The sequence below is a fragment of the Manduca sexta genome, chromosome 8 (assembly GCF_014839805.1).
Source record: "Manduca sexta isolate Smith_Timp_Sample1 chromosome 8, JHU_Msex_v1.0, whole genome shotgun sequence".
NCBI classification, from domain to species: domain Eukaryota; kingdom Metazoa; phylum Arthropoda; class Insecta; order Lepidoptera; family Sphingidae; genus Manduca; species Manduca sexta.
The window spans coordinates 1,116,006-1,143,268 of NC_051122.1; the positions used below are offsets into that span (position 1 = coordinate 1,116,006).

Below are 27,263 nucleotides of genomic sequence, written 5' to 3' on the forward strand. Positions count from 1 at the left end.
AATAATGGAATTCCAAATTCAATTTCACAACAAATTGCTCTGTTGAGTGGAAAAATCTCACGAACGCATTTTCTATATTCTATTAATATTAACACTAAAAACTGAAGAAAATATAATGTTTGTTTATGGAAAGCTGTATGAAAGCTTTAATTAGTGATAATGAATAAGTCTGCGTTCAATGAGAAGCTATTGAAATGTTTCATTTGTGCTAATAAATTTTATTGCGGAGTCGGCGCAGTGACGCCTTGTTTGCAACATTTTCCCGCCAGTAGGGGCGCCACTAGCGCGGCGACATATCGGGCGTAGCTGTCAAAATTGTATTCACTAAAAATTGTTTTTGGTTATACCTTATCGTCATTATCCAATCGTAAACAAAAGAAATAGATTATGAATAATATTGTTTAAGAGTGGCGTAAAGAAATATTAGTTGTAGAGCGAAATACGACTTTATGAATGTGTGTTGTGGTTATTTTTCGAGTGTTTTTCCAAAATGTCCGGGATAATTTTGATGTTTTACGTTCTTTTCGGCGTGTGCTATGCAAATCCAGATGCTAAGAGACTGTACGATGATCTACTGAGCAATTACAATAGACTGATAAGACCTGTTGATAAAATCAATAATACGGTTTTAGTGAAACTTGGACTTCGACTGTCGCAGTTAATTGACTTGGTAAGTAATTAATTATTACAATATAAACTATTTTTTTTATATTAATTCGACACCTTCATAATTGAGTGTTGCGTTTTATTTGTGGATGTTAATTTGGTTCCACAAACCATATACCAACGGCTTAAAAGTGATACATCATTACTCTTTAATTTACTACTGTCAAATAAGTCTCTATTCTGTATAGTCTGGATTCAATTGGTTGTCAAGTAAAATAAAATTGTAGGAATTTTGCGTTTGCAATGAACGCACGATTAGTCAGATTCTGAATTTTGCGCCATATGGAGACAAACTATAAGTATAGGCATCATATAGATAAGGTTGTTTCTGACTGTTCACAAAGTACTAACTTACCCATAAATATAATAATAATATCAGCCCTATATTATACATTGTCCTACCGCTGGGCACGGTCCTCCTCTACTATTAAGAGGGATTAGGCCTTAGTTCACCACACTAAATTATTGCGGATTTCACACACCCTCATAATTCCTATTCAGAACTTCTCAGATATGCGGGTTTCCTCACGATGTTTTGCTTCACTGAGAGCAAGTGATAAATCAGAGAGGATACACACATAATTTTAAAAAACTCAGAAGTGTGTGCTCTTTGGATCTGAATCTACGGACATTCGTCTCGGCAGTCCGTTCTACACCAAACTAGGCCATCGCCACTTCATTTTTACCCAATAAATAGTAATCATCAACCAAAATATAGGTAGAAGCCGTATTAAAGTCTGCAGCATTTAATATCTCCGTAAAGTCTTCCCTTCTTATGAAATTCTCTTAATGCGATCTGTTTATTACTGTCTTTATTTTGACTATTTTACTTATCTTCATCTATTAGAGCTGCGGTGCGGGTTTGTTTATAAAATAATCAGATTACGGTAGCATGTTCTTCAAAGCTGACGTAAATGAACGTTAAAGGCAGAGCAATCCAGGCAAAAGCCGGGAGATTCCAGTATTCCATTTGTAGGTTTCCCCGGTGCTGACTGCAGGGTCCGTCACACCAAAAGACCTTCGAACATCTTCATAAATTTCATAATTACAGAGTAGTAAGATTCTTTTACCCACTCTATAATCTATACCTATGTCTAAATTTTAAAAAGTTTTTATAATATGATATTGTTACTTTACAATTCACTTTTTATCTCTACCGCCCCAATAGTGTAATTGTATTAGGGGATAACTGCAGTGCTGGGCCGGGAAAAGTAATGTTTGATTTTTTACTCAGTATGAGCCTGGAGTCTGGAATTTGTACTTGATATGATTACAGGCTTACCTCCTATATCAAGCGAGAGAATACATGCGGCAGAAAGTAGGTGTACTTTGGGGAAAAAAGATGAGAATTTGTGTGTTTGTTCGTCCGGAATAAAACACCCTCACTATTAAATACGCTTTAAGAATAAGCTATTAAACTCCGCAAACAGTCTATGAAAGTTAATATTCAGTCAACACTGACTTTATAAGGATATAATGGTTTACTACCTATCTGAAATAGAACATTGGTGTTATGTTCTTGGTAATAGATGGCGCTGCAATTTATTAAAGTGTCAACGCCATGCGATTTAGTCTTGAGCTTTTTAAATTTATTAATTTTAACTTTTTACGAAATAGTATCAATGGAAATCAAGAGTGAAAATAAATGAAAATTGTAATTTTGATACAAGTAAAGTGACTGAATTATATCTACTAAAAATGTCAGGGTAGCCCTGTCAGGTGCGCGTAAACAGTAATTGTTAATCGTACAATTTTATTACTATAATTTTCTGTATTTTTCAAACATTTCGGAGTTTCTATTTCTTAATAAACTCAAGGAAATATGAAAAGTACAGAAATAAGATAATAAAATTGTATAATTATGAGTAAATGTTATAACATTGAAGAACTGATTTTTGCAACATTTCAATGCATTTCATCCCACTTTAAGTATAAGTTCAATGGACCTGCATCGGAATAGGCACAGATTTTCTAAGATTCATTATCTATTCTCGCGCTACAAAATTTATTTTAGGATGTCTGATCGGTTCAAGACAATTATTTTCGAAGCCAAATTAATAATGATGTTTAGTTTAAAAATTCAATCGACAGTATCAGACATTGTAAATTTTTAAAGAGTATAAATTTGTTAAATAATGGAAGACTGCATTTGAAAATTCTCTAGCGATATAACTTTCACGTCGGCACCACACGCTTGCCAAGTTTCACCAAACCATCACAAATCAAACGTGTAGATAAGGTGTTTGGCTTGGCTTGCATATACAAGGATTTGTACGTCGTCGATCCAATCGTAAAGTCATAGACACATCCTAAGGATACGCTTGCAATGCATCCACACATTTGTCTGTAGAGGAGGGAGGTTTATAGATAGCGACAAGTGTCAAACGTATGGCTCTAGTATTACCATAACACTTCAAACAGATTTTTTGTAAGACTCACCTATTCGTATACCTGCTACTGTAAATTTAATCCAGTATTGGCAGACTCAGATTGTAATACTATCGAGGATTATAACTCAGTAAAATTCTGGGTATTTCTAAACTCTCTAACAGATTACTAAGTTAATCAATTCAACATTTATTGAGACCACTATTCATATGAGAGAAACAGTCTATTTTATTTTTCACTAGCTTTTGCTCGCGTCTTCGCTTGCGTGCAAGATTTTTCCGTGATAAAAGTCCCGATATATATTGTTCAGGAATAAAAAATCAATATTAACAGTATCCATCTACATACCAAATTTCATAGAAATCCGTTGAATAGTTTTTCAGTTTATCGCGTTCAGCCAGACAGACAGATGCTGGGGAGACCAACGGTAATCATTATATTTCAGTAAATTTACTTAAAACCACAAAGTATGAACCTAAACCTTCCTCAAGAATTACACTATCTTTTAGTAAAAATCGTATAAAAATCCGTTCAGTAGATTTTGAGAAAATCGATCATCAGACAGACATCTTTTATGGACTTTGTTTTACAAAATGTATAGATAGATAGATAAGGTAGGTTGGTTAGATCAGGGCTGATATCATTCTTACCGGTGCGGATCGCGACGCGTTCGTCAAGCTATTTTATTAGAATTATATTTATGTTTTTAACTCCCCTGTTACCCCGAGCTAGCTATTTTTGTTTACCTTGTGATTTCTTTTAATTTTTCGCTAATTTAAAATTTCCGTGGTCATGCAAGTAATTTAGTATTAACAACAATTATCCTTATAAAATACTTTGACGCATAAGTGCAACTTTCTTCGCTTAAATCGTAAAGTATTTTTTAATTCCTGTATTTAAATATTCAACCATTAACAGGTCTGTGGGACATTTAAACGAGCCCTCGGTAAGGTTGGTCCAAATTATGTTAACGCAGGTGGGATGCCGCGTTAAGTGTGGAATGTTAACTACGGAGGACGTCACGTTGGTATTTGTTCGGGTATTTTTAAGGTGTGATAGTTGGGTATTTCGTTGATGACATTAAGTGGTAGTGGTGTGCTTAGTTGTTCTCGTAGAAAATAATTTGCAACTAGCTTTTAATCGCGGAGTCCCGCGTGAAGAAGTTTCTCGGGATATGTTTTCCCAGGATAAAAAGTAGCCTATAATTTTCCCAGGGTTTGAAACTACCTCTGTACCAAATTTCATAAAAATCCGTTCTGCAGATTTTGAGAAAAACGATAACATACAGACAGGCAGAAATGAAGACTTTGTTTTATAATATGTACCTATAGATAAAAAGCAGTGTAACTATTGGACAAAATAAGACTTAACATCTCATGTCTCAGGATGGCGAGCGCAGTTGAATACCCAACAATACTTTATAATTCAAGGTGTTGGATGGTGTTACTATTGTTTATGGGCGGTCGTATCGCTTACCATCAGGCGAACGGCAAACTCGTCTCGTCATTCAAAGCAATAAAAAATACTTTGTAAAGATTAAAAAAGCGATAGAAAACAAATGTTTCTATAATACAATCTTATTTGTACAACAAAAGCGAAACTTATGTACGATGCGATCACGTTTCCAAGTATCTCAATAGTTTAAAACCAAATACAAGATACAAATTCGAAACTTGTCAATACATATTGTGTAAACTTAACACGTATTACTGAAACTGCGATGCTTGACTGAACATTTGTATCTGCTATCTCGAAAGGAATTCTGTAGTAATGCAAACTTATGTTGAAAAATATCTTATTCTGTTTTTAAACAAAAGAACAGAATTTCATTGTCATAGGTTATATATTAATCATCTCGGAATCTAACCTAATAGAACTTAATTTTAATACAGTTGAAATACGGATTGAGTATGCCATTTATTCCGATTTTTTAATTATTTTAAGCGAAGTTTTAATTATACTGTTTTATATTTTCTATCAAGTGCAGCATTAGTAGATAGTGATTACCTATCCACCACGGTGAAAATAAGTTAATGCTGTGCGATCCGCGCTCAAATTCATAATATATCTATTACTGAAAACGACTCCCTGCTCAAAACATACAAAAAGAAATATCATTCAAAATACCATAAAATCTATTTTTGTACAAACTTATCAATTCTCACGTACAAACCCTGTTACCACGCGATAGTGAGAGTTACATCGTCAGTTTTAGTTCATGAATCATTCCCATGATCCGCTTCATCCACTAAGAACGGATCGAATATTCATTGGCCAATTTGACTTACATTCTCAACCAATCTATTTACCCGGCTTCAGCGAAATAACTATTACATTTTAGTAACGAAGTGGTACTCGTGTTTTCTGTCGCGTTTAATCGAATATGCTGAATGAATGAGTCGATGAAGGATGAATGTAAATTAGTACGGATCTTTGAAGTGATTATTTAATAGATATCCGACTGACATCTATTAAATGAATTGACTGCTATTCAAGCTGAGCTATTTCCTTTTGCCAATTTTTTGTTATTTTTTTGATTTCATTTGTTTATTTCTAATTTCGTAACAATATTAATTTTGGCAATAAACGTTATTTATTGGTTTTATTATAATTATTCATCTTTTTCCTACCTTACTTAAATTCTGCCCACGTAAATGACAAAAAACTGCACAGGAGTTCCATTGTCCATTTTTCGAGAAGTTAATGTTGTTCACGCATTTCTCAACGAATAACTATTAAACAACATGGACTTTCGTGTCGATTTTATTATGCCACATTCCACGACTGATTCTCATTCATTTCACAGCATAAACGTTCTGCCACGAGACCAATGACAATTTACAAATTGCAATAAACGGATTCCGGAACAAATTCACCACATAAAGTTCATTACACAACAGTTGAAATTGAAACCGATGTCCGAGAGTAAATGCTTTCGAGTTATCGATCGAATGTATAAATATAATGAATTGTCGATGACGTAACAATGAACGGATTGAAAAGTTGTCTCAATCCACCAATTTATGCTATTTTTGCTGAATTTTTAACCTAATTATGACCATGTAGATCATAAATAGTAGGGGTTTAGAAACCATGTGCTGTTAAAACAGAGCCCTAGAATAAAACATCGATGTATGCGTTTGTTGCTAAATAATATCTATTATAAATAAATGTTGTATTTGAAGATGCAGATCAAAAGTAGTACGTAGGGGTTTTTGAAACCATGCGCTGTTAAAAACAACACTATAATAAAACTTCGATGATTCGTTTATTGTTAAATGATTTGCTAGGCGTCGAATTGATGAATGAATGAATGAATGGTCAACACGTTTTAACGCTCAGTTTGTTAGCAGCGATCAAAACATAATCATGATTATAACTCAACATTGCATTAACCAGGTACAACTTAGACATTTCTTGGAAAATGTTACTTATGAATATGGGACTTCACAGGTAACATAGTTTGACTAAACCGCACGTATTTAGTTCAATATTGAGTGAATCACACAACCTCGTTCAATTTATAGAACTATTCCAACTAGTTCGTTCAATTTTGAAACAATAAAAACAGTTTTTGGCATTTCGAAGCTTCGTCCTATAGACGTATTTGTTTTGATGAGCCTTGAGAATTTCTTGGAAGCGGTCCAAGAATACAATCGATTGCCTTCCAAAGCTATAAGGGATGAAATATCTTAACTCCAGAGGTTTTTAGGGCAGGGCTTAACTGAAGAGGACAGTAAAATGGTTGTCTGCTTATTAAAAGGCTCATTAATTTGAGTGTTTTATGTTAATGTTTTGCTTCACCGTTAAAGCAAGCAATAATTCACAAAGAATATACACATATTTTTTTAGTTAAGTTAGAGATGTGTGCCCTTGGTTTTAAAACCTGCAGACATCCGTCTCGGCAGTTTGTTCCACTCCCAACTTGGTTATTACCTCTTTTTGGTAGGTGAAGGACAACATCGTGAGGAAACCTACATACCTGAAAAGTTGTCTATTGGATTTTTAGGGTGTGTGAAGTCTACCAATCTGCACTAGGCCAGCGTAGTGGACTAAGGCCTAATCTCTCTCAATAGTAGAGGAGGTCCGTGCCCAGCAGTGGGCAGTATACAGTACAGGGCTGATATTAATATATATTATGTTAATGTATTTAACTCGGTAATAATTTACAAATATGACGTAAAACGTGTAGAAGTATGACTTGTTTTTACAAAATACTTAATATTTGTAAGAAGTAAACCACCCCGTCAACCTGACAACCTTCTTCAAAATATCTATAAGAAAATGTCCAAAAAACATAAATAAATGCGCGTTGAAAAAAATACTTGATGATATCTTGAATCGCATTCTTATAATTTTATCAATATAAAAATGATATTATTCTGCAATATTTTAAATACTTACGAAACTATATACAAATGCACAAAAAATACTTTCACAGTCGGAAACAATTCTACGTATCTCCGTTAAAGCATTTAAAGCTTGATGTCAATTAGAGAAGCAGATGTTGCTATTTCGATTCTTCTACGCAATAGTATTGTTTGATGTTTATAGTACTGTTGGAGCCTTGATGACAACCTAATAGTGATACAATCATACGCTTCTTTACCTACAGAACTTAACTAATACTTTATCGTTTTGTTACAGAACTTAAAGGATCAAATTTTGACCACCAACGTCTGGCTGGAGCATGTAAGTAACACAATAAAAATTCAACCTTTAAATCCACTTAAAATATTAGGTAGATGGAACTTTAATGATAATAAAACAAAACGAGATGCATAATTTCTGTATAACAGAAGACTTCAAAGTTCATTCACTCATAAAAAAACTATAAAATATATTGTCTCGAAAGGTTATAATACATTTAAATTGTTTTCTCTTTATTTGGAAGTAATGGGTTTTAATATTCTATGACGTCCTCTGATGACTTCAATGTAACAGCATTCCCCTGACGTGGGGCAATAGTGAAAATTGCGCCTCTTCACTAAAACTTAGTAGCAGAGCTAAAAGGTTCATATAACCCGATGCCTGCCGGCTTTCCTTCATGTAAAATTGATGTACAATTTAATCATCATCATAACGATTTGCAGATCGTATTTATAAGTATTTATAATATGCTGTGTCGGGTTCCCCTTAAAAAAATTTCACCTTTTGCCACTGCTTGAAACTGTAGTTATATTCAAAACTTGACATGTGCAGGAGTGGGAGGACCACAAGTTTAAATGGGACCCTCTGGAGTACGGAGGAGTGAAGGAGCTGTACGTGCCCTCTGAGCACATCTGGCTGCCGGACATCGTGCTTTATAACAAGTAAGTTGATTCGGATGTATCGCCGTGTTCTAGAATCTAGATGTTAACAAATATATATTATTACTAACTTTTGCTCGCGGCTTTGCCCGCGTGAAGGAGTTTTTCGGGTTTTGTTTTTCCGTCTTACTTGATATGTATCGTATTATGACCAAATTATACAAAATCTTTATAAATTGTAGCCTATGTGTTATTCTGGTGTAAAACCAATATTACTGTAAAGAATCATCCACGTCCGTTCAGTTGTTTTTTCGTGAAAGAGGAACAAACATACATACATCCATCCTCACAAACCTTCGCATTTATAATATTAATAGGATTTTATCAATTATGTCTATTGTAATGTATTTATACACACGCCTTATCCCTTATAGGGGGTAGGTAGACGTGTAACACAGCCACACTTCAACAACTATGATAGGTCCTTTATAATAGTAAATGAGCATATTGCCATTTGCCGGGCACAATTTTAAACTCCGGGCTGATACTGATTGAAAAACCCAATATAATTTTGTCTTACCCGGGATGCAAAATTAAGATATTAGTATTAACATCAATAATAAATAATAAAAAAATACAGTGTCCTGTATAAATATTAATTTTATTTACGGCTCTGGAGAATAGTCCATTTAGCTCAACACGCTCAAGAAGAAAAATGTTTCCGGCAGTTTTTCTAATTGAAATTACTATATACTTAAAAAAATACTATCTTCAGGCAGGTGCAGTGAGGTCAAAAACATGTCCTGTATTGTCTCATTACAAATTTAGGTTAAATTAAATTAATAAAGCTAGATTTATTAATTATTAAAATGATGTATTGAGTACAGCACGCTATTTGAAAAAATGCAAAACATTACTCAACTATAGTTTGAAGTGAAAAATCGTCTAAAAGAAATGTAGGATACAAAAAACTATTACTCCAATAAATATAAGAAGAAACATTAAACGCCGTTTGAGATTGATGGCCATCTATTTTACCCTCGTGGGTTGTTTTGGTTAAGTCAAACGTTGAGAAATGTTATGATCTTGAACTATCTATGATCCAAGAGACTAGAGAATTCATTATTTACTGACTAAAAAATGATAACAATTTTATTGGAGTGACAATTGCGATCGGGAGACATAACAATTTTGAAGCTAAGATAGGTCAATAACGTCCGCAGTTTTTAATACTTTGAATGACGGACAAGCTTGCCGTTCGCATGGCAGTAAGCAATACGACCGCCCATAAATAGCAGAAATACCATCCAACACCTTGAATTACAAAGTATTTTTTTGGTATTTCACCGCGCTTGCCATCCTGAAATATGAGACTTTAAGTCTTATTGTGTCCAGTAGTTACACTAGCTACAATGTTCTTTAAACCGGAAAGTAACAGTAACTACACATTGCTACTTGGCAGCAGAAATAGATATTACTGTGGTACCCTACCAGGCGGACTCTCACATATGAGAAACCTAATATCAGCATGATATTCGACATCTATCTTACTAAGCTAAAGCTTTATTATGTAAATAAACTCTTAACTTAAAACATGTCTAACATTATCGGACCTTACATACCTATCTGACATCTAGACGTTATAAAAATTATCTCTAAAAATCAATAATCAATTATTTGTTTTAAAACAGAAAATGTTACAAAATTCAGTTGGTGTACAAATGTTACAGAGTAGTTTATTGCATTACATTTATCACAATAAGAAAATGATCTGCTGATATCTATGTTAGTAGAACTTGTTATAGGTATCTGGTTTTAATAATACCTAGTCTTGCCATAAATATTGTAATAAAGAAAAAAGAAAATTGTTAACTGCAAATAACATTTATTACTTTTACAGTGTGTCAGTTTAATACATAAATATAAAACAATTAAAAATATAAAAAGCTTATTCGAAGTGGTCTCCATTGGCTGCAATACAGTCCTTTAAACGATGAGGCCAGTTATCAATAGAAGCACGCACTCTTTCCATGGGAAAATTCTTCACTGCCAATCGTATAGATTGTTTTAGGGACTCCAAATTATCATGGCGTTTAGAGCAAGCTGTACTCTCTAAAACTGACCACAAATCATAATCCAGCGGATTAAGATCGGGACTAGACGACGGCCAGTCTTCAGCTCTGATGAAGTCCGAAACGTTCGATTCCAACCAAGACTGCGTGGACCGAGCTTTATGACCCGGCGCCGAGTCTTGCTGGAAGGACCATACTTGGTTATTGAACATGGTGATGTTAAGGGGCTTAACTACCTTCTCAAGAATGGTATCTTGATACACTTGTGCCGATGTTTTGATACCTTTTTTCACAAAAATATGGCTCAGTCACTCCTTCATAGCTAACACCCCACCAAACCATCACTGAAGTCGGATAATGTCCACGTTGCACTCTGTCGACTAATTGGGAAGCTTCCTTAGAGCTTTGAGCATAAATACGGTCATTTTGTTTGTTAAAATGTTGCTCAATTGTAAAAATTTTCTCATCCGTAAACAAAATTTTTCTGTGACCTCCCTTTGCGTACCGCTTCAGTAGTTGTTTCGATTTTACCACCCTATTCTTCTTTAAATTATCAGTTAAGAAATGGCCAGTGCGTCTCTTATAGGCTGCAAGTCCTAAGTCATCTTTTAAAATACGCGACATGGTTCTAGGTGCTATCTTCATTTCCCGAGATAAAATCTTTTGCTTTCGGACAGGATTTCTTCGAATTCTTTCCCTTACTGCTTTGACCACCTTTTTCGTACGAACACTACGTGGACGGCCAGATCTTTTCTGTCACAAACAGAGGAGGTCTCATTGTACCTATTAATAGCCCGGTACACAAACATTTTACTAATACCAAGTGTATGGAGAGTTTTAAAAATTGCATTTGGCTCCATACCTACTTTGTGTAATGCTATCACAGCGATTCGGTTCTCTTTATCACCCCACACCATTTTAATATCGCAAAATATTTTACAATGTATTGGCGCCAAAATGAGAAAACACAATGAACAATCGTATAAAAATGACAGATTCGAAATTCAAATGTAATATTTTTTTATAATTAAGTGTAACAGTATTTATGGCCAGACTAAGTATAATAATATCAGCCCTGTATTATATACTTGCCCGCTGCTGAGCACGCGCCTCCTCTACTACTGAGAGGGATTAGGCCTTAGTCCACCACGCTGACCTAGTGCGGATTGGTAGACTTCACACACCTTCGAAATTCCTATAGAGAACTTCTCAGATGTGCAGGTTTCCTCACGATGTTTTCCTTCACCGTTAAAGCGAACGATAAATTCACAAAGAATACACACATAATTTTTTTTAGAAAAGTCAGAGGTGTGTGACCTTGGGATTTGAACCTGTGGACATTCTGCTTGGCAGTCCGTTCCACACCCAACTAGGCTATCGCCGCTTTCAGGTTTTATTATATCTAAAAATATTTAAATCATGAACAAATGAAACTGCAATTATGGCATCTAACTGGCAACTCGGGCGGAGTGTAACAATGCAATTTACCAGTGCCTAATGTCCGACCGTTCGCCAACTTTGCCGGCGCTATGCCGAAATTAATTTGGCAATTACTACTGCATAACTCCGTATCGGATGTCGGCCCGTGTAATTGTTGGGAGGACAAATTGTGCCCGACGTGTGTTCAAAAACGAAGGGAATGTTCGGAATGGTTAAATGAAATTTATGCGATGCACATATACTAGTAACAATAAGGTTACTTCTAGAACAGGTTTTGCATATGTAAGATTCCAAGAAGGTGGGTGTCATTTTTTTTCTGACTTCCAGTTTTAATGATATTGTAGCCAACAATTATTGAGATTATTTTTCCGATATCCGATTTTAATGAAAAAGCCTGTTCTGTTCCCAATGATACTCTACTTACCAGTGAAAACTACATGAAAATCCGTTAAGTAGTTTCGGAGATATGTCCTAACAAAAAGAGGAAAATTATAAAAATCGCTGATTTGTATCGTATTTTTCTTTTTTAATCAACCCCTTTATATTCTCGACTGACTATAACCGACAGCTACTAATGTAAAAAATCATAGTTCTAGGTAATTAGCTATTCCACCTATTTTGACGAATCAATTAAGTAATTTTTATGATTTACTTCGCCACATTTCTTTATTCTTTTCCTGAAAAATGGAGGTATCTAAAATTGTTCATTTTTTACTCCACATTTTTGTCACTTTATTATTCAATCTGTTTGAGGAGAATTTATTCGATTAAAAACCAGCACCCATACAAAAAGCGGACAACCCACGACCCTATTTTACGCACAAACCTAGTGATCCCGGACGCTCCAAATTTGCTGAGTCATTTACTACAAACAATAAATCCACAGCGGCTCATGTTGCGCTACTTGTCATATATCTATCTCTACAATAAATCACATACGTCATGATGTCCTTATGTCCTTCCTGGTCGATATTATATGGTCTATATAATGTACGATAGATACGTGTAATGCTGCTGAAGAGATTTATTTTCTACTTTATCATTAAGGGCATAAGAACTACGTTTACTTTTTATAATCAACCGATTTAAAATTCTAAATTTCAGGGCCTTATTCTGTATGACACCGTGAACGGGTAACGTGGCCGTATCATTTTATATTCGTAAAATTAACATGGAATGATATTCTTTATGCCAGTTTCTATTATCTTAAATGTCACGCGGTACGTTACAAGTTTGTTGCACACTGTCAAAATAACGTGTAAGATAAGAATTATTAAAGGCCCCATATTTCACAATGCCTAGTAATTAGACTTTCTACCTACGATGATCTTACAATCAGAACCCAAGCGATTGTGACAACATCACGAACATTTGCGTAAAAGATCTACCGAGTAAATTATTTACTGTAACAACCTCCTAAAAACAAAATAAATCATCAAATCTACGCTATGAAAAATCTTCATCTACGTCATAAGCATCGAAAAAATTAAAACATATCGGGATCTAGTTAATTGATTACCTCAAACATCGACAAGAAAGCGTTTGGAATGATACATCACATTGTCACAGGCCGGGCGGTCATCAATCATAACGCACGTGATCACCAGGTGGCGCTAGTCTTGGGAGTAAACTGTTCACTCGAATGTAAATATGAAGGGGTGATGTTTAGGAGTAAGTTATGACGAGTAATGATATCATTAACGGCGTCAATCAAATTTGAACCGTAATTACTTGTCCTTAAGAAAAAATTACTAATAATTAAAGCTGATTACTGTAGAAAAAGTCCTTATTTTTCGAGAAAACAATTTATACCAGTTATATAAAAAGTATAATGCTTATGGCTGCGCTATGATATTGCAAATATTTGTGCCAAACATCCAAATCTATTCATCGTTTTGAAATTCATTCATTCAAACTTTTTCCCAAAATTTCATAATCTATAAGGTATTGGGATTAACAACTCTTAATTCAATTATGTCGTTTCCAGATACGAATTTCTACGATGACGAATGAAGTCTTTTAACCACTTTAATCTTATTAATTAGTGATGTGTGAAAATGTAGGGGAATGAACAATAACCACACATTTGTATTCCAATAAAAAAAAACGCTGCAAGTGAGTGCTGTTTGCTAAAATTCCATCTTCTTCCTCAGTGCTGACGGAGAATATGTAGTGACGACCATGACTAAGGCAGTTCTCCACCACAACGGCAAGGTGTTATGGACTCCTCCAGCAATCTTCAAGTCTTCGTGTGAGATCGACGTCCGCTACTTCCCCTTTGATCAACAGACCTGCTTCTTGAAGTTCGGATCTTGGAGTTATGATGGTGATCAGGTAAGTACTTTGGTCTACTATTTTATCTTAATTTAACCTAAATATTTGATGGTATATTTTAATTGGTCATTATTTTCAAAGTAACCGTTCGAAATTATTATTTCAATGTTATCAGAGTTTATTGTTCATTCTTCTTTTTCTACTATTACAAAACGTTTTATAACGTCCAATAAATTAAAAAATCATCAATTTAATAACATCAATCTTTATGTATTCATTTAAAGTCCCATTTTTCGAAGCTAACTATTTGTCCGTAGATCGATCTGAAACACATAAACCAGAAGAAAGGCGACATGGTCGAAGTCGGAATAGACCTGCGGGAGTACTATCCCTCTGTCGAATGGGATATATTAGGAGTGCCTGCTGAGAGACATGAACGGTATTACCCCTGCTGCCAGGAGCCTTATCCAGGTAAGAGATATTTTAATGACGTCACAGGGTTATTTTTCTGTCCATCTTTGGGTAAGCTTATTAATATAGCTTCAATATTCATATCATTACAGGTGATTATAAATTGAATTGACTTTATGCTTTTATCTGTGGATGCATTACTTATGCTAAAGCAAACAAATAAGAGTTGAATAAGGATATTACTAAATTTATAGCGCTTGGAGTACACGTTGCATTCCGTACCTAACTTAATCGTCACATTAAAATTGCTTTTACACTAACTAGATTTGTATAAACGCTAAAGGATTTTCGACAATAAAATCTTAACCATGATTACATACGACGACAATAAAACTTAATCCGACACAATTCGATCAACTAGCAAGACCCGAATCCCATCCAAGGCAAGTTATTGAAACGTAAAACAAACAAGCGATCTAAATTCAAATCACGGAACACAACAGCAATTTCACCTGTAAGCGACACCAAAACGCAGTAATTTAGCATAGATAAGCGTTGCTGTGGCTTTGTGGTAATTTACAAGAGCCAGAGATTAGCACCGTAGCTCAAAAGGATTGGCCTCGAAAAAAGATCGTAATTTTAGTTAAGGTTTGTTTTGTTTTAAAAATCTTGACAGCCTCCTTGGTAATGCTAAAGCGATTTTGCGCTTTGAATAACAATTGGTCGAAAAACAATTTTGAAAGTCAAACGGGAACTATTTGCGATGTTTTCGCTTTAATGATTGTAAATATGCGTTCGGAACTTTGTTTAAATGTGGGTGTGTTTTGCTTCCTTCTGCCCGGAACGTGGCTCGGAGTTATGCAGATTAGTTCCAGTTGATTGAACTTCAGTTTTATTTTAATAATGGAAGAAGTAAGAACAATTTTTACAACGTAGGAACATACGCACTTATATGATGCAATATATATATATATATATATATATATATATATATATATATATATATATATATATATATATATTAAATGACTGCCTCGGTGGCGTAGTTTTAATACGTAGGCAGTATGAGTACGAGTTCGGTGCTGAGGTCCTGGGTTCGAATCCGGAGTCGGGCCAAAAATAATTGTGACTGGATTCTCCCATCAAAAAATACTCAGCAGCTCGAAGTCAGAAAGTTGGCAGTTTAATACCCTCGTACCTCAGAAAACACGTAAAGCCGTTGGTCCTGCGCCTGATTTCTCTTCGGTCATGGCAGATTGTCGTCTCACCGAACTATAATAGAGAAAGAACAAAGAGAGTGGACTTGTATATTCCGCACGCACTTGTGCACTATAATATCTCCTGTGTACCTGGCTGATCTCCGCTGATATTAGCCGCCGTGCCCAAATTTGGCTAGGAAGAATTAATTTATTCATTCATTCAAATGTCAGCTTCACGCTTCATTTTATGTATATATCTACGTATAAATAATACACTTATCGTATTACTATCAAACAAGTTTTTTGCTCATCTACTGCACACATACAAAAGTAACATAAAACCACAATCTTTCCAACGTTTTTCAAGTCAGAACACGTTCCGCGTCGGTTCAAATAACTTGCCAAGTAATAATTATAACTGACATTCAACCGTATCTAAAATAGGAACGAGTTAACAACCGTTTCCTTGATCCCGTAGGATTGCTTGTTTCCAACTTGTTAACCCATATTTATAACTTCTGTAAGCATATTATCCAATTAAAGTTGCTAACAAGTAATTTGTTTAGTTTCGAACTTTGATTAGGTTTATACCTGAAATATCTTCGGGATGAGTTTTCGTTGAAAAATTGTTGATTAATTATGATTACCTTTTTCAAATTGCCTTTATCTCATTTTACAATTCAAATTTTTTCAAGCATAATGCGGAAATGATACATGGGCTGATTAAGTTTATTTTATATTACGGTATATACCGTCAATAGCCTAGATGGGAGTAGAATGGAAGGCTGAAATTAACGTCCGCATTTTCAAAATCCAAGGACATGCACTTCTGAGTGAAACTGTGAATGTAAACTTCGTGAGGAAACCTGCATATTTGAGTTCTGTGTAAGAATTTGGAGGGTATGTGAAGTCTGCCAATCCGCACTAGGTCAGCGTGGTGGACTAAGCCTAACCCCTCTTAGTAGTAGAGGAGGCCTGTGACCAGCAGTGGCATAGTATATAATATAGGGTTGATAATATTTTTAATTATTTACCATCAAGTCATATTTTGCTGTAGACACACGTTAGTAATTATTAGTAATTTTGATTTTTCTTTATTTGTGTTTGTGTTGTAGATTCTTCCTAAACCCCCCCCCCCCCACACCCTATGTGAGACACAAATTTCACACCCATTTAGATTTTAAAAAATATACCAACTGGTATTATTTTTTTCAAAACAATACAATCCTCTATTTGCATCCCGAGAAATAAGCCTGAAAATATTGGAAGCAATATTTCTATAAAACCCTTCGATGCCTTTCGGAAAATCCCATATCCGCTTCGCACGAATTCCAGGACGTCTCGTAAATCTAGACCGATTGGATGTTAGCATTAACCCCATCTGATCATGACTAATCGGATGCTGTTGCAGGATGAATTGTACCTTTCTATCTTGCACACGTGGAGTAGGGAGGGAGAGGCAATTGGTTGTGAGTTTAGAGAAGCTTTGACACCATCGAGCTGTTTCGATATCATAATATATATTACGGTATTTGGAGATGCTATCTTACTACAATGAAAATAGTAAACTAAGTACAAAAATGTTCTATAGTATGAATCTCTCGTAGCTGAATTTTGACGGCTAATCTCCACGGAGATCAACCAGGTACGCAGAAGGTATTATAATGCACAAGTATGTAAGCAATACATAGATGCACTCTCTGTTTTTTCTCTCTCATAGTCTGGTGAGACGGCGATCCGACATGACCGGAGAGACACTGAACACGGGGGCTTTACGTGCTTTCCGATGCACGGGGATATCACACCGGCAACATCCTGACTCCCGTGCTGCGGCTGAGTAATTGTAAATTTTAATAGAATCTTATTCGAGACTAGCTTTTGCCCGCAGCCTCGCCCACGTGGATTTCGGACTTCAAAAATGGAGGAGGTGCTCAATTTGTCGGGATTTTTTTAAATGTATGGTGGTATGCAGGTGGTCCAATTGTCCGGTCAGGGTCTGATGATGGGATCCTGGTGAAATCGAAGGAAGCATATAGCATGATTCAGTATTCACGCGTGATGGCTTATTATTAGCGTATTTCATGTATAACTTTGGTGTTTCTATACCGATTTCTATGATTCTTTTTATGGAATATTTAATAATGTTAACTATTTTAATTAGGGATGACTGAGAGTGTTATAAACGTAAGAGTAGACAAATATAATGAGAAAGCTTCGAACTGCTAAGCTATCGGGAGTTACACGTGTTATTGTGAGTCAACCATAAGAGATAGACATATGCTGTCGTGGGATATTTTTACATAATTTTAAGGAGAACATTTCCGTCATACATGATTTCTGTGTAGCTTTAACCATTAAGGTTGCACACGCGACGGAAGCTTAAAAATGGAGTAACTTCTCCCGTTTTCCCAACATTTCCCTTCACTGCTCTGCTCCTATTAATTGTAGCGTGATGAAAAGTATACTATAACCAGCACAGGAGTATGACAAATAATTGTACCAAGTTTCGTTAAAATCCGTCGAGTAGTTTTTGTTTCTATAACGGTTATACAGACAGACAGACAGACAGACAAAAATTTTACTAATTGCATTTTTGGCATCAGTATCGATCCCTAATCACCCCCTGATAGTTATTTTATTTTGGAAATATATTTCATGTACAGAATTGACCTCTCTACAGATTTATTATAAGTATATAGATAGAAGATAGATAGATTAATGTCCCGTTTTACCTTTGCTGGAAAAGTAATATATTAATGTTAATGTCCCCTTTGCCGGGATAAATAATATATTAATGCTATATTATTATATACGTCCCTATAATTTAGGGTCATGTGCGTTAAGAAATAAAAACTATAACGGGTCTATTACCACTGCCTTAAGAAAAAAGACAGGGGAGCATGGGAACAGCTCGTCATCAACAGCGTCAAAGCGCTTCAAAACGGACACGACCTTCGACGTTAAAGAATACGATTAAGAAGAAGAGTAAAATTTCACCAAAATCCATTCTGGGTCTACTTACTTTCCTTAATAATAAGATTATTAATCTACTTCATCGCCAAATTAGACCTTACACTAGTCATAAGAAAGTCTACTTTGAACCAGTCTTGACTAACCTTACGACGCCAAAGAACCTATTAAGAGGCATTACGAAGTAAACACTCCGGACCACAAAAGCCGCACTATCAATTAACCTTACATGTAATAAACGTTACATCGTGCTAATGTCCTGGCTCAATTTGTATGTCGCTATCGATCAGACCCTTGTAGGACAAAGATTCGGTTTGGTTAGCGACTGGTTGTGGAGGAATTGATCTTTTCTTTTTAGTTGTATGTATTAAGTAATTAGACTGCAGCTCCATTCGTTTAGAATTCACAAAATATATACCTTGAGTAAAGATCTAGGCGCCTATTCCCTCCTTCCTATAATCCTGGGTCCTTCCGCCTTAGCATTAAGGAGCATATTATTGCCGGCATGAATGTGTTGAGTGGCATAAGATAGCCATGTGTTGTCATTCGATACTTTATCTGGGGCATGATTCTCTACAACAATGTCGAACTTGTAACACGGCGTGTTTCGTTAACTTCGTGTTATGACTGTGTAAGAGTATTCTGGATGCTAATTTGACATTTCATGAACACGATGAGGTGTGACACATCCGCCTTACGGGCATGTTACGAATTGTCAAAATAACGTGCGGCAATCCAGCGCGTCTGTGCGCGTTTAGACAAATTAATTATTTAGATACAACGACTGTATAATTTCTATTGACGATAGTATCCTCTTTACATCGTGAAAACTCAAATATAATATTCTACCTTATCAGAAACAAAACAAACATAAATCCTAAATGATCGAATTAATATTCAAACCTATGTTTTGTATCTTGATAGTCAAATTTGTGTTATGGGCTCAGCGGTGAAAAATAAGCTACTTTACTACTGGCAACCCGACTTTTGACAACAATTGAGGTCAATCAAGTTTATTTTTATTACTTCGATGTAATATTTCTATTAGTAAATAGATAGGCCAAACAAATATAAAACACTAATGAAGGTATCTTTTTAAACAATGTTTTCTTAATTATGTACATTACAATTAATACTATGTAGTTTCTTTGTGGTGAAAGTTTTGTACCTATAAAGTTTGATAACAATAAAGATTATTGAAGAAATTTTTACTAGTTATACATTATTGTTGTTATAAGTAATTGGTAGAGGTCTTAATCAAGGGCTTAGCCAGCTTTAAATTAAATATCAAAATCTTCTAAATGTGAATATCGATCCAGGGAAACAAAGCAAAAATTTCATGTAGGTAATCCCAATAATTTTACACAATTACAAACAAAAGTATGTAATCATGTTAAATCTAAAATTGTTTGTACAAACACTTCCTTTTTATTTTAGGAGACCAAAGGCATTTTACATTGAATACTAATGTTAACAAAACTGATAATATCAAATGTAATAATAAAATAATTTCTTTTACAGGATAGTGAATGTAATGCAAGATATTCCAAATAAATAATAGTAAAATATACTCAGTTTTAACAACACATTATTTTTGTTTTATTTTTTATTTGTTGTTCAGTCTTAGATAACATAATATACTTAAGTAAAATTTCTATACATGAGTTTGAATGTTTGTTAATTAATCAGTTTCACCTTAATAACTAAATGAATGTGTATGAAATATGGTACTCAGACAGTGAGCTGTGGATTGAATAGAGTACTTTTTATTCCAAAAAGATTAATGCTGGTTGAGCGGCTAATAGAAGTTACTAGGTAATAGAGCTATATTTTTTTAAAAATAACGTTTAATAGGCAATATACACTTGTTTTAATTATTGGTGGTAAGTCTGTTATATGTGAATGTCTGTCTTGATAGTTATAAGGTGTCTACGGCAATGTCTGTTTCTATAGCCAAGTTAAACTGTGTCCATGCACTGATATGTACCAGTTTAGAGGAAATTGTAATTAGCGTAATTACTTTATAAGACCTAAAATCTTTGTCTCATTCTGAAAACCTACTGTGGAACGTCACATAGTGCTTTGCAATTCAAAGTTCCGGATGACATAGTAACTGTTTATGGGCGGTCGTATCGCTTATCATCAGATAAACGGCATCCTCGTCACATTATTTAACTAAGTAAATAAAAAAAAATTGAGTTAATGCCCTAACGATTTTGCAACAAATTTTATGATGGAAGGTCCGTAGAATTCCTCTTAATATACGTTGTTTTTTCGTTTGAAAACAATCACAGTCTACAGAAATTTCTTTAAATTATTTTTATATTCCTTTCATGTTTCTTACATTTAAGTATATACAAAAATGGGATTAAATAAAGTTTGGCAGTGATTTATTCGAGTTACATCATTTAATATGACGAATACAAACAAAAAAGCCTTTTCAAACAAACCGATACTTGCCGATTCGAGGGGATGAAAGATTTCTGAACGCATTAACACATCGTAATATAAAAAATATTAAGCATAGACAACCTATCGTACGGCATACACAATACCTATTTTTCAATTACACATCGTGGCGCGTGTATGAAACGCGTTTGTGTTTAGAGCTTGTTTTGACAACACGCGTTTACGGTGTGTTATCGCGAGTAGCATAGGGAATCAACCTACTGGACGGCGCGGCGTCGCGTTTACAATCAGGTGCAGTACAGTCACTTTGTCCTGCCAGAATAAAAAAAATCATAGAAATAACCTATATTCCGAAATGTAATTTTAATAAAATAAGCTTATATTCAGCTCCCAATATTCTATCCACTTTAAAAACTTTAGACGCCCCCTGTCTATTTTATTACATATCTTTCAATGTATGTATACACCGGGACTTGTTTTTTGATATATGTATAGATGGCCGATGAAGTGGTCGAAAATTTAAACCACTAAAAGAGGTAGGTATATGCAATATATTATATTGCATATAATAAATTTGTGTATTATTATGAGTTTTATATTACTTATAATAATTTGACATATTAAATGATGAGTTGACTTTTTATATGTTTCGATATTTGTTAAAAAAAGATAAACGACGCACAAATGTTATACAATAGTTATAATCTTAAAAGAATTATAATTTTACGTACAGTTAATAAAAGCAATTCAAACAAAAAATATATAATGACCATCAAATCCTAAACCTCGCGAAGCTTGTATCTGGTCCCCATATTTATATCCACTACGGTCGGCTTTATATGAGTATCCCTGAATCCCTAAAATCCTAGATAAATGCGGTCATTCCGAGGATTCTAATGATCCAGGGTCATATTCAAATGACCTTAGGATTTTGTTGAATCCTTAAGAGGACAGTATTAAAGCGTATTATGACAATCGCTTCAAATCCTACTGATTCCTTTGGGTCATACATGGTTATTAAATGGTATATGCTTAATTACCTAACGTGGCTACAATAATTCAATTATAATGTATAACAATTACAAATAATATACTCCAACTTTTAGGGCATGTAGAAGAGGTAAAACATCATAAAAGTACGGTCGTGACACCTGTCATGAGGTTAACCACTTGATAGATTAGTAATTTATATCTTACAATAAAATTAAAACTGATATTAAGAATTCAATATATTAAATATTTGCATTATGTGGATAACTACGTTGATAAAAATTACTTTCGCACAAAGCAACGTTCTAAGAAATTCCAATTGCAACCACCAAAGACGAGAAAATATTTACAGAAACAATAAAATGAAATCCTTTGTACATTTATAAATTGCAAAGTTTATTTGTACAACGGAATGTTTGAAGTTAAACATTTTTGCTTCCATACTGCTGGCTTGGCACTTTGTAATGATAGTCCGCTCAGACTACGTTGGCAATATAACAATCTGATTAGTTAGACATGTTATATAACAATTGTATAAATGTCACAGAACGTAACATGAGCTGTAGTTGGTATCCTGGAATGGTATGCAAAGATGCACTTACTTGCGAGATAACCTTTTTATCGTGGCTCAGCTAAGGCTTCACTGCACCTGATGTTAAGCAAATTGAAGCCTAAATAAAGTGCCGACTAGCAAAAGATACAAGCATCCCCGATCAGCCCAGTCATGCCGGCCTGAGTAATTGTCTCTTCACGCTCCGCTTGAAGGACCCCAAGTTATAGGAAGAAGGGAACACGTATGCTGGCAAACCGTTCCACAGCCTGTTGGTGCGATGTGATGAATCTCACAAGTGATAGCCTGTTGTGATAACAAAACATCAGTTACCGGGCACGTGATTATAAAATCCAATAGGTAAATATCAAATTGTCTGATTCAGGGATCAAAATCAGAATATCAACAGTTTTACAACCAAAGCTGTTACATAGTAAGGGGAATACGATGATGTATGTAACTGAGTATCAAGCGAGTTTCTAATATCTAGTTGAAATTATGTGCTACAATACTATGGTTTAAAAATAATTCTTATTAATCTTTCGACATACCAATTTGACCATAGTAACCATTTACTATTACTAATGTAGACGGTTAGGGACTTAATATAAAGTATAAAACGAAATACTTCATGAAACTAATTTGTTCCAGATATCTTCTTCAACATCACACTTCGACGTAAAACACTATTTTACACTGTCAATTTGATTGTCCCATGCGTTGGCATCTCATACTTGTCGGTCCTGGTGTTCTACTTACCAGCGGATTCTGGAGAGAAGATTGCTCTAAGCATCTCAATATTACTGTCACAAACCATGTTTTTTTTGCTCATCTCCGAAATTATACCATCCACGTCCCTCGCTCTACCGTTATTGGGAAAGTATTTATTATTCACTATGTTATTAGTAGGCCTATCTGTCGTTATAACTATAATAATACTAAACGTACATTATCGAAAACCGAGCACGCACAAAATGGCGCCGTGGGTGAGGACATTTTTTATCACGAAACTACCGAAATTGCTTTTGATGAGGGTGCCGAAAGATTTGTTAAGGGATCTGGCAGCGCAGAAGATTGCTGGCAGGAGCATGAAGAAGAATAAATTTAAGGACGCTTTAGCGGCTGCTGAGCAAACTAATTCTAACGCGTCAAGTCCTGATTCTTTGAGACATCATCTGCCTGGCGGGTGTAATGGACTGCATTCAACTACGGCTACGAATCGGTAAGTTATATTTCTAGAAAAAAAAACAGTTGTAACTAAAGCAATTATTAGGGCGCAAATGATATTAAAAATAATTTTAATATCATGAAAATTTATAGACAAGTTTCCAGCTTCTGCCAACTAAATATTTCGTTACTTCTGTCAACTAAATAAGTCGACAAGCATATTCGTTCTTTTCAATTATGGTCGTAAAATCAACCCATAAAGCAAACCCCAAAAATACTTGAATTATATTAAAGATATAGTATATTGTATTCTTAATGACGATATAATCGACGATTAACGCAGGGCATAAATATATAATGCGTCGATAATGAGCCTTATAATCGATGTAACAGAGCTTCCTAGCTTTTATCTAAATTGCACTTAGAAGTAATCTCTAATGTAAAAAAGGCGCGAGGTTTCCAGATATTTATCGGTTTTTTATTCATTTCAAAATGTCCCTGATGAAATATAATCTTTAATCTTTTTCATCTACACATCATCTACAGCAATAAGTTTATGAAGAATTCATTTCAATTATTAAATGAATTTAGATAAAAGGAACCTCGAAAAGATGTTACACCTCAATAATATGAATACCTTATGTTTTGCTAAACAATATGATGCCATAAATAAATAATTGTCATTTAAGGATTTATACGGGTTATTCTAATTAAATAAAATCTTTGCAAGTACCAATGAACTACAAAATTTAAAAAACTTCAGCACAAATAAGAAGTTTAGATCTTTTGACCAATGCTTTCAACTACGATATAAATAGTTAAAAATACCGGCTTCTAATTTTTTAATAGATTTAGCGGCTTAGTAGGAGCTCTGGGCAGCCTCGGCGCAGGATACAACGGTCTACCTTCAGTCATGTCGGGTCTGGACGACTCTCTAAGTGACGTGGCTCCTCGGAAGAAATATCCCTTTGAACTAGAAAAAGCCATACATAACGTTATGTTTATACAACATCACATGCAGAGGCAGGACGAATTTAATGCGGTTTGTATAGTTGAAGCTAATTGAACCAATTTTGTTTTGAGATAAGAGTAGAGGAATATCTAAAACAAATCTATAATATTTTAATTGCAACTAATTGAACCAATTTTGTTTTGATATAAGAGTAAAGAGAAAAGAGGAAAAAACGTATAATCGTTTTTTTTTATATTATTGTCTAATTACTTCGTATTATCTTAATTGGAAAAATGGATGTGACCAGTACTGCTGTGGTAATCGAGAGGGCAGTAAGTCAACTGCGGCCAATTTTTATTACTGATTTGGAATATTTAACGAACTCTCTTACTATCTAGTATCCATATATCTAGGTAAATCATAAATGCATTTTCTTGTTTGATAAAAAGCAGAAAGAACGATAAGATAATCTAATTCACCAAGTAATAAAACAGTACCGTCTTTCCTGACTTATTGCGCCCTCGATTACCTCGGCAAAATATGACTCATTATAAATTATAATTGGAAGTTCATTTGAACATATATACGCATAAAAACCTTTTCAAATATAATGGTATATGTTCTATCTAGTAATTGTTTGTTCACACAGGAAGATCAAGACTGGGGTTTCGTCGCGATGGTGCTGGACCGCTTATTCCTCTGGATTTTTACCATCGCTTCCATCGTTGGAACATTCGCGATCCTCTGCGAGGCTCCTTCTCTCTACGACGACACGAAGCCGATAGACATGATGCTGTCTTCTGTGGCTCAGCAGCAGTACCTACCGGTGGACAGCGGTGACTCTTAATTGCTCAATAATTGGTTTAGATTTGGTGTCGTTCGGGCTATTCATAAACTACATCACACGTTGAGGGTGAGAAGGGTTTCAACAGTGTAACATTATATGACAAGATAGGAGGGATTATAAATTTCGTGACGTCACATGTCAATAAAGACACAAAAAATTCACTGTAAGCGAAAAACTTAAAAATATTCTATTTCTGGCTATATAAGGTTTATTTTCTTATGTTTTGCTTGCTGTACGATAGGATCGCTTGTCGACCGTATTTGAGCCAAATTCCGCCCGCGGCAATCTGATGTTGGTACTCTATAAAATCTTTGATTTTGAACTGCTGTTTTGATTTATTCAGTTCTGAGTGTAAAATTACAAAACGTGAAGTCACACCAAAGGATGGATCCCACAAATATGAACCTGTAACAAGGACAGAGTCAAATCGCATGAAATTCTAGTGACGTAATTTATGGATAGCCCTTTACGAATTTAGAGGTGGGAATAAATAGGATTTTAAATGGGACTTATCAGTAACAGTCATTGACAGTAAGTTGTGGCTGTGATGTAATGATTTGTGGCGAATAATTGGTATGGAAGACTGTACGATAATGGAAATGGTCATCTTTACGCTATGGGTGATGAACCAGAAATAAGTGAAGATTATTAAGTCGAAGGGATTTGTCATTTATTTCCTTTAGTATAAATTAATAATTCAAGACTCTTTAATTCTATATCGATGTATATAATGTGATCGAGTTAATGAAAACTGCTCCATCGACTTGGACGATATTTTGTATTTAGCTCAAATTCTGAGTTTATCTAGTTAGGTGTCAACTTGTAGCCAAGGTAAATATTGTAATTTCCTTTATATTTAAATATAGATATTATTATAATGCAGTAAAAATAAAATATATTCAAAGATTACAATTTTCAGTAACTGAACGACTTGATACCATTATAGTGGGTAGTACAAGTACAAAAAAAAAGAAGAAATCAATGACAGTGCTGCCAATCTATTAAATCTTAATTATTGTGATTGTTTATTCTTTTAAAAAAATACCAACAAGTATAAATGGAGATATTTTTTTATAAAATGACCACAGTGCACCTGATGGTAAGTAGTGTGGGATCCAGTAGAATGTGGACTAACGAGAAATGATACCCAACAGCAGTCGACACAATTATGCCGGTCTACTGGAACCTGATAAACAGATTGATCCCGGAACACGGCACACATACGTGCGGCATTACGGCGGGGTTCCACTACTTGTGTACGGTGGTCGCTTTCCTGGCGGATATAAAATGTATCCTATATCCTACCACCAGCAAACAAATGTATTATTACTATTACGTACGTATGAGTTTGTGCATGAATTTGTCAATAACATCATAAACTTTAAACAAGCATGAGAATACAGCCCTTAGCACTCGTGATGACGTCTCCCAAGCATAGTGAAGAATAATTAATCCAAAGGTTTCTAACAAATATATTTCTGTATTATAAACTTGTTAGCATAGTTAAAATAAGATGTTTTATTTGAGATTTTGCGATATTATTATTTATTATTAATAATAAGAAAAACGTTTTGATGATATACGAATTATTATGTAATGTATGAAGTGTAGAACAAATGTTTTCTGACTATAGTATATTTGATTATTGTAGTTCTATTACTCCTACTCTTGGTAGTTTT

At 34.6% G+C, this 27,263-nt stretch overlaps 1 protein-coding gene across 1 annotated transcript; it reads left to right on the forward strand.

Moving 5' to 3' along the window:
* The first annotated feature begins 381 nt into the window (after positions 1-381).
* Positions 382-27,068, forward strand: LOC115444157 (acetylcholine receptor subunit alpha-like 2). The gene is made up of 8 exons (XM_030169826.2): positions 382-670; positions 7,702-7,746; positions 8,257-8,366; positions 13,969-14,149; positions 14,407-14,560; positions 23,270-23,840; positions 24,635-24,827; positions 25,387-27,068. Exons 1-8 carry the CDS (start codon positions 491-493, stop codon positions 25,582-25,584), a joined length of 1,632 nt encoding a protein of 543 aa, XP_030025686.2. The 5' UTR covers positions 382-490; the 3' UTR covers positions 25,585-27,068.
* The last annotated feature ends 195 nt before the right edge of the window (positions 27,069-27,263 follow it).

Bases quoted from the DNA above. Each gene is read 5' to 3' on its own strand.
- LOC115444157 (XM_030169826.2), top strand. From the start codon at position 491: ATGTCCGGGATAATTTTGATGTTTTACGTTCTTTTCGGCGTGTGCTAT. The intron at 8,367-13,968 runs GTAAGTTGATTC...CTTCTTCCTCAG, and splicing joins GACATCGTGCTTTATAACAA to TGCTGACGGAGAATATGTAG. The intron at 14,150-14,406 runs GTAAGTACTTTG...ATTTGTCCGTAG, and splicing joins GGAGTTATGATGGTGATCAG to ATCGATCTGAAACACATAAA.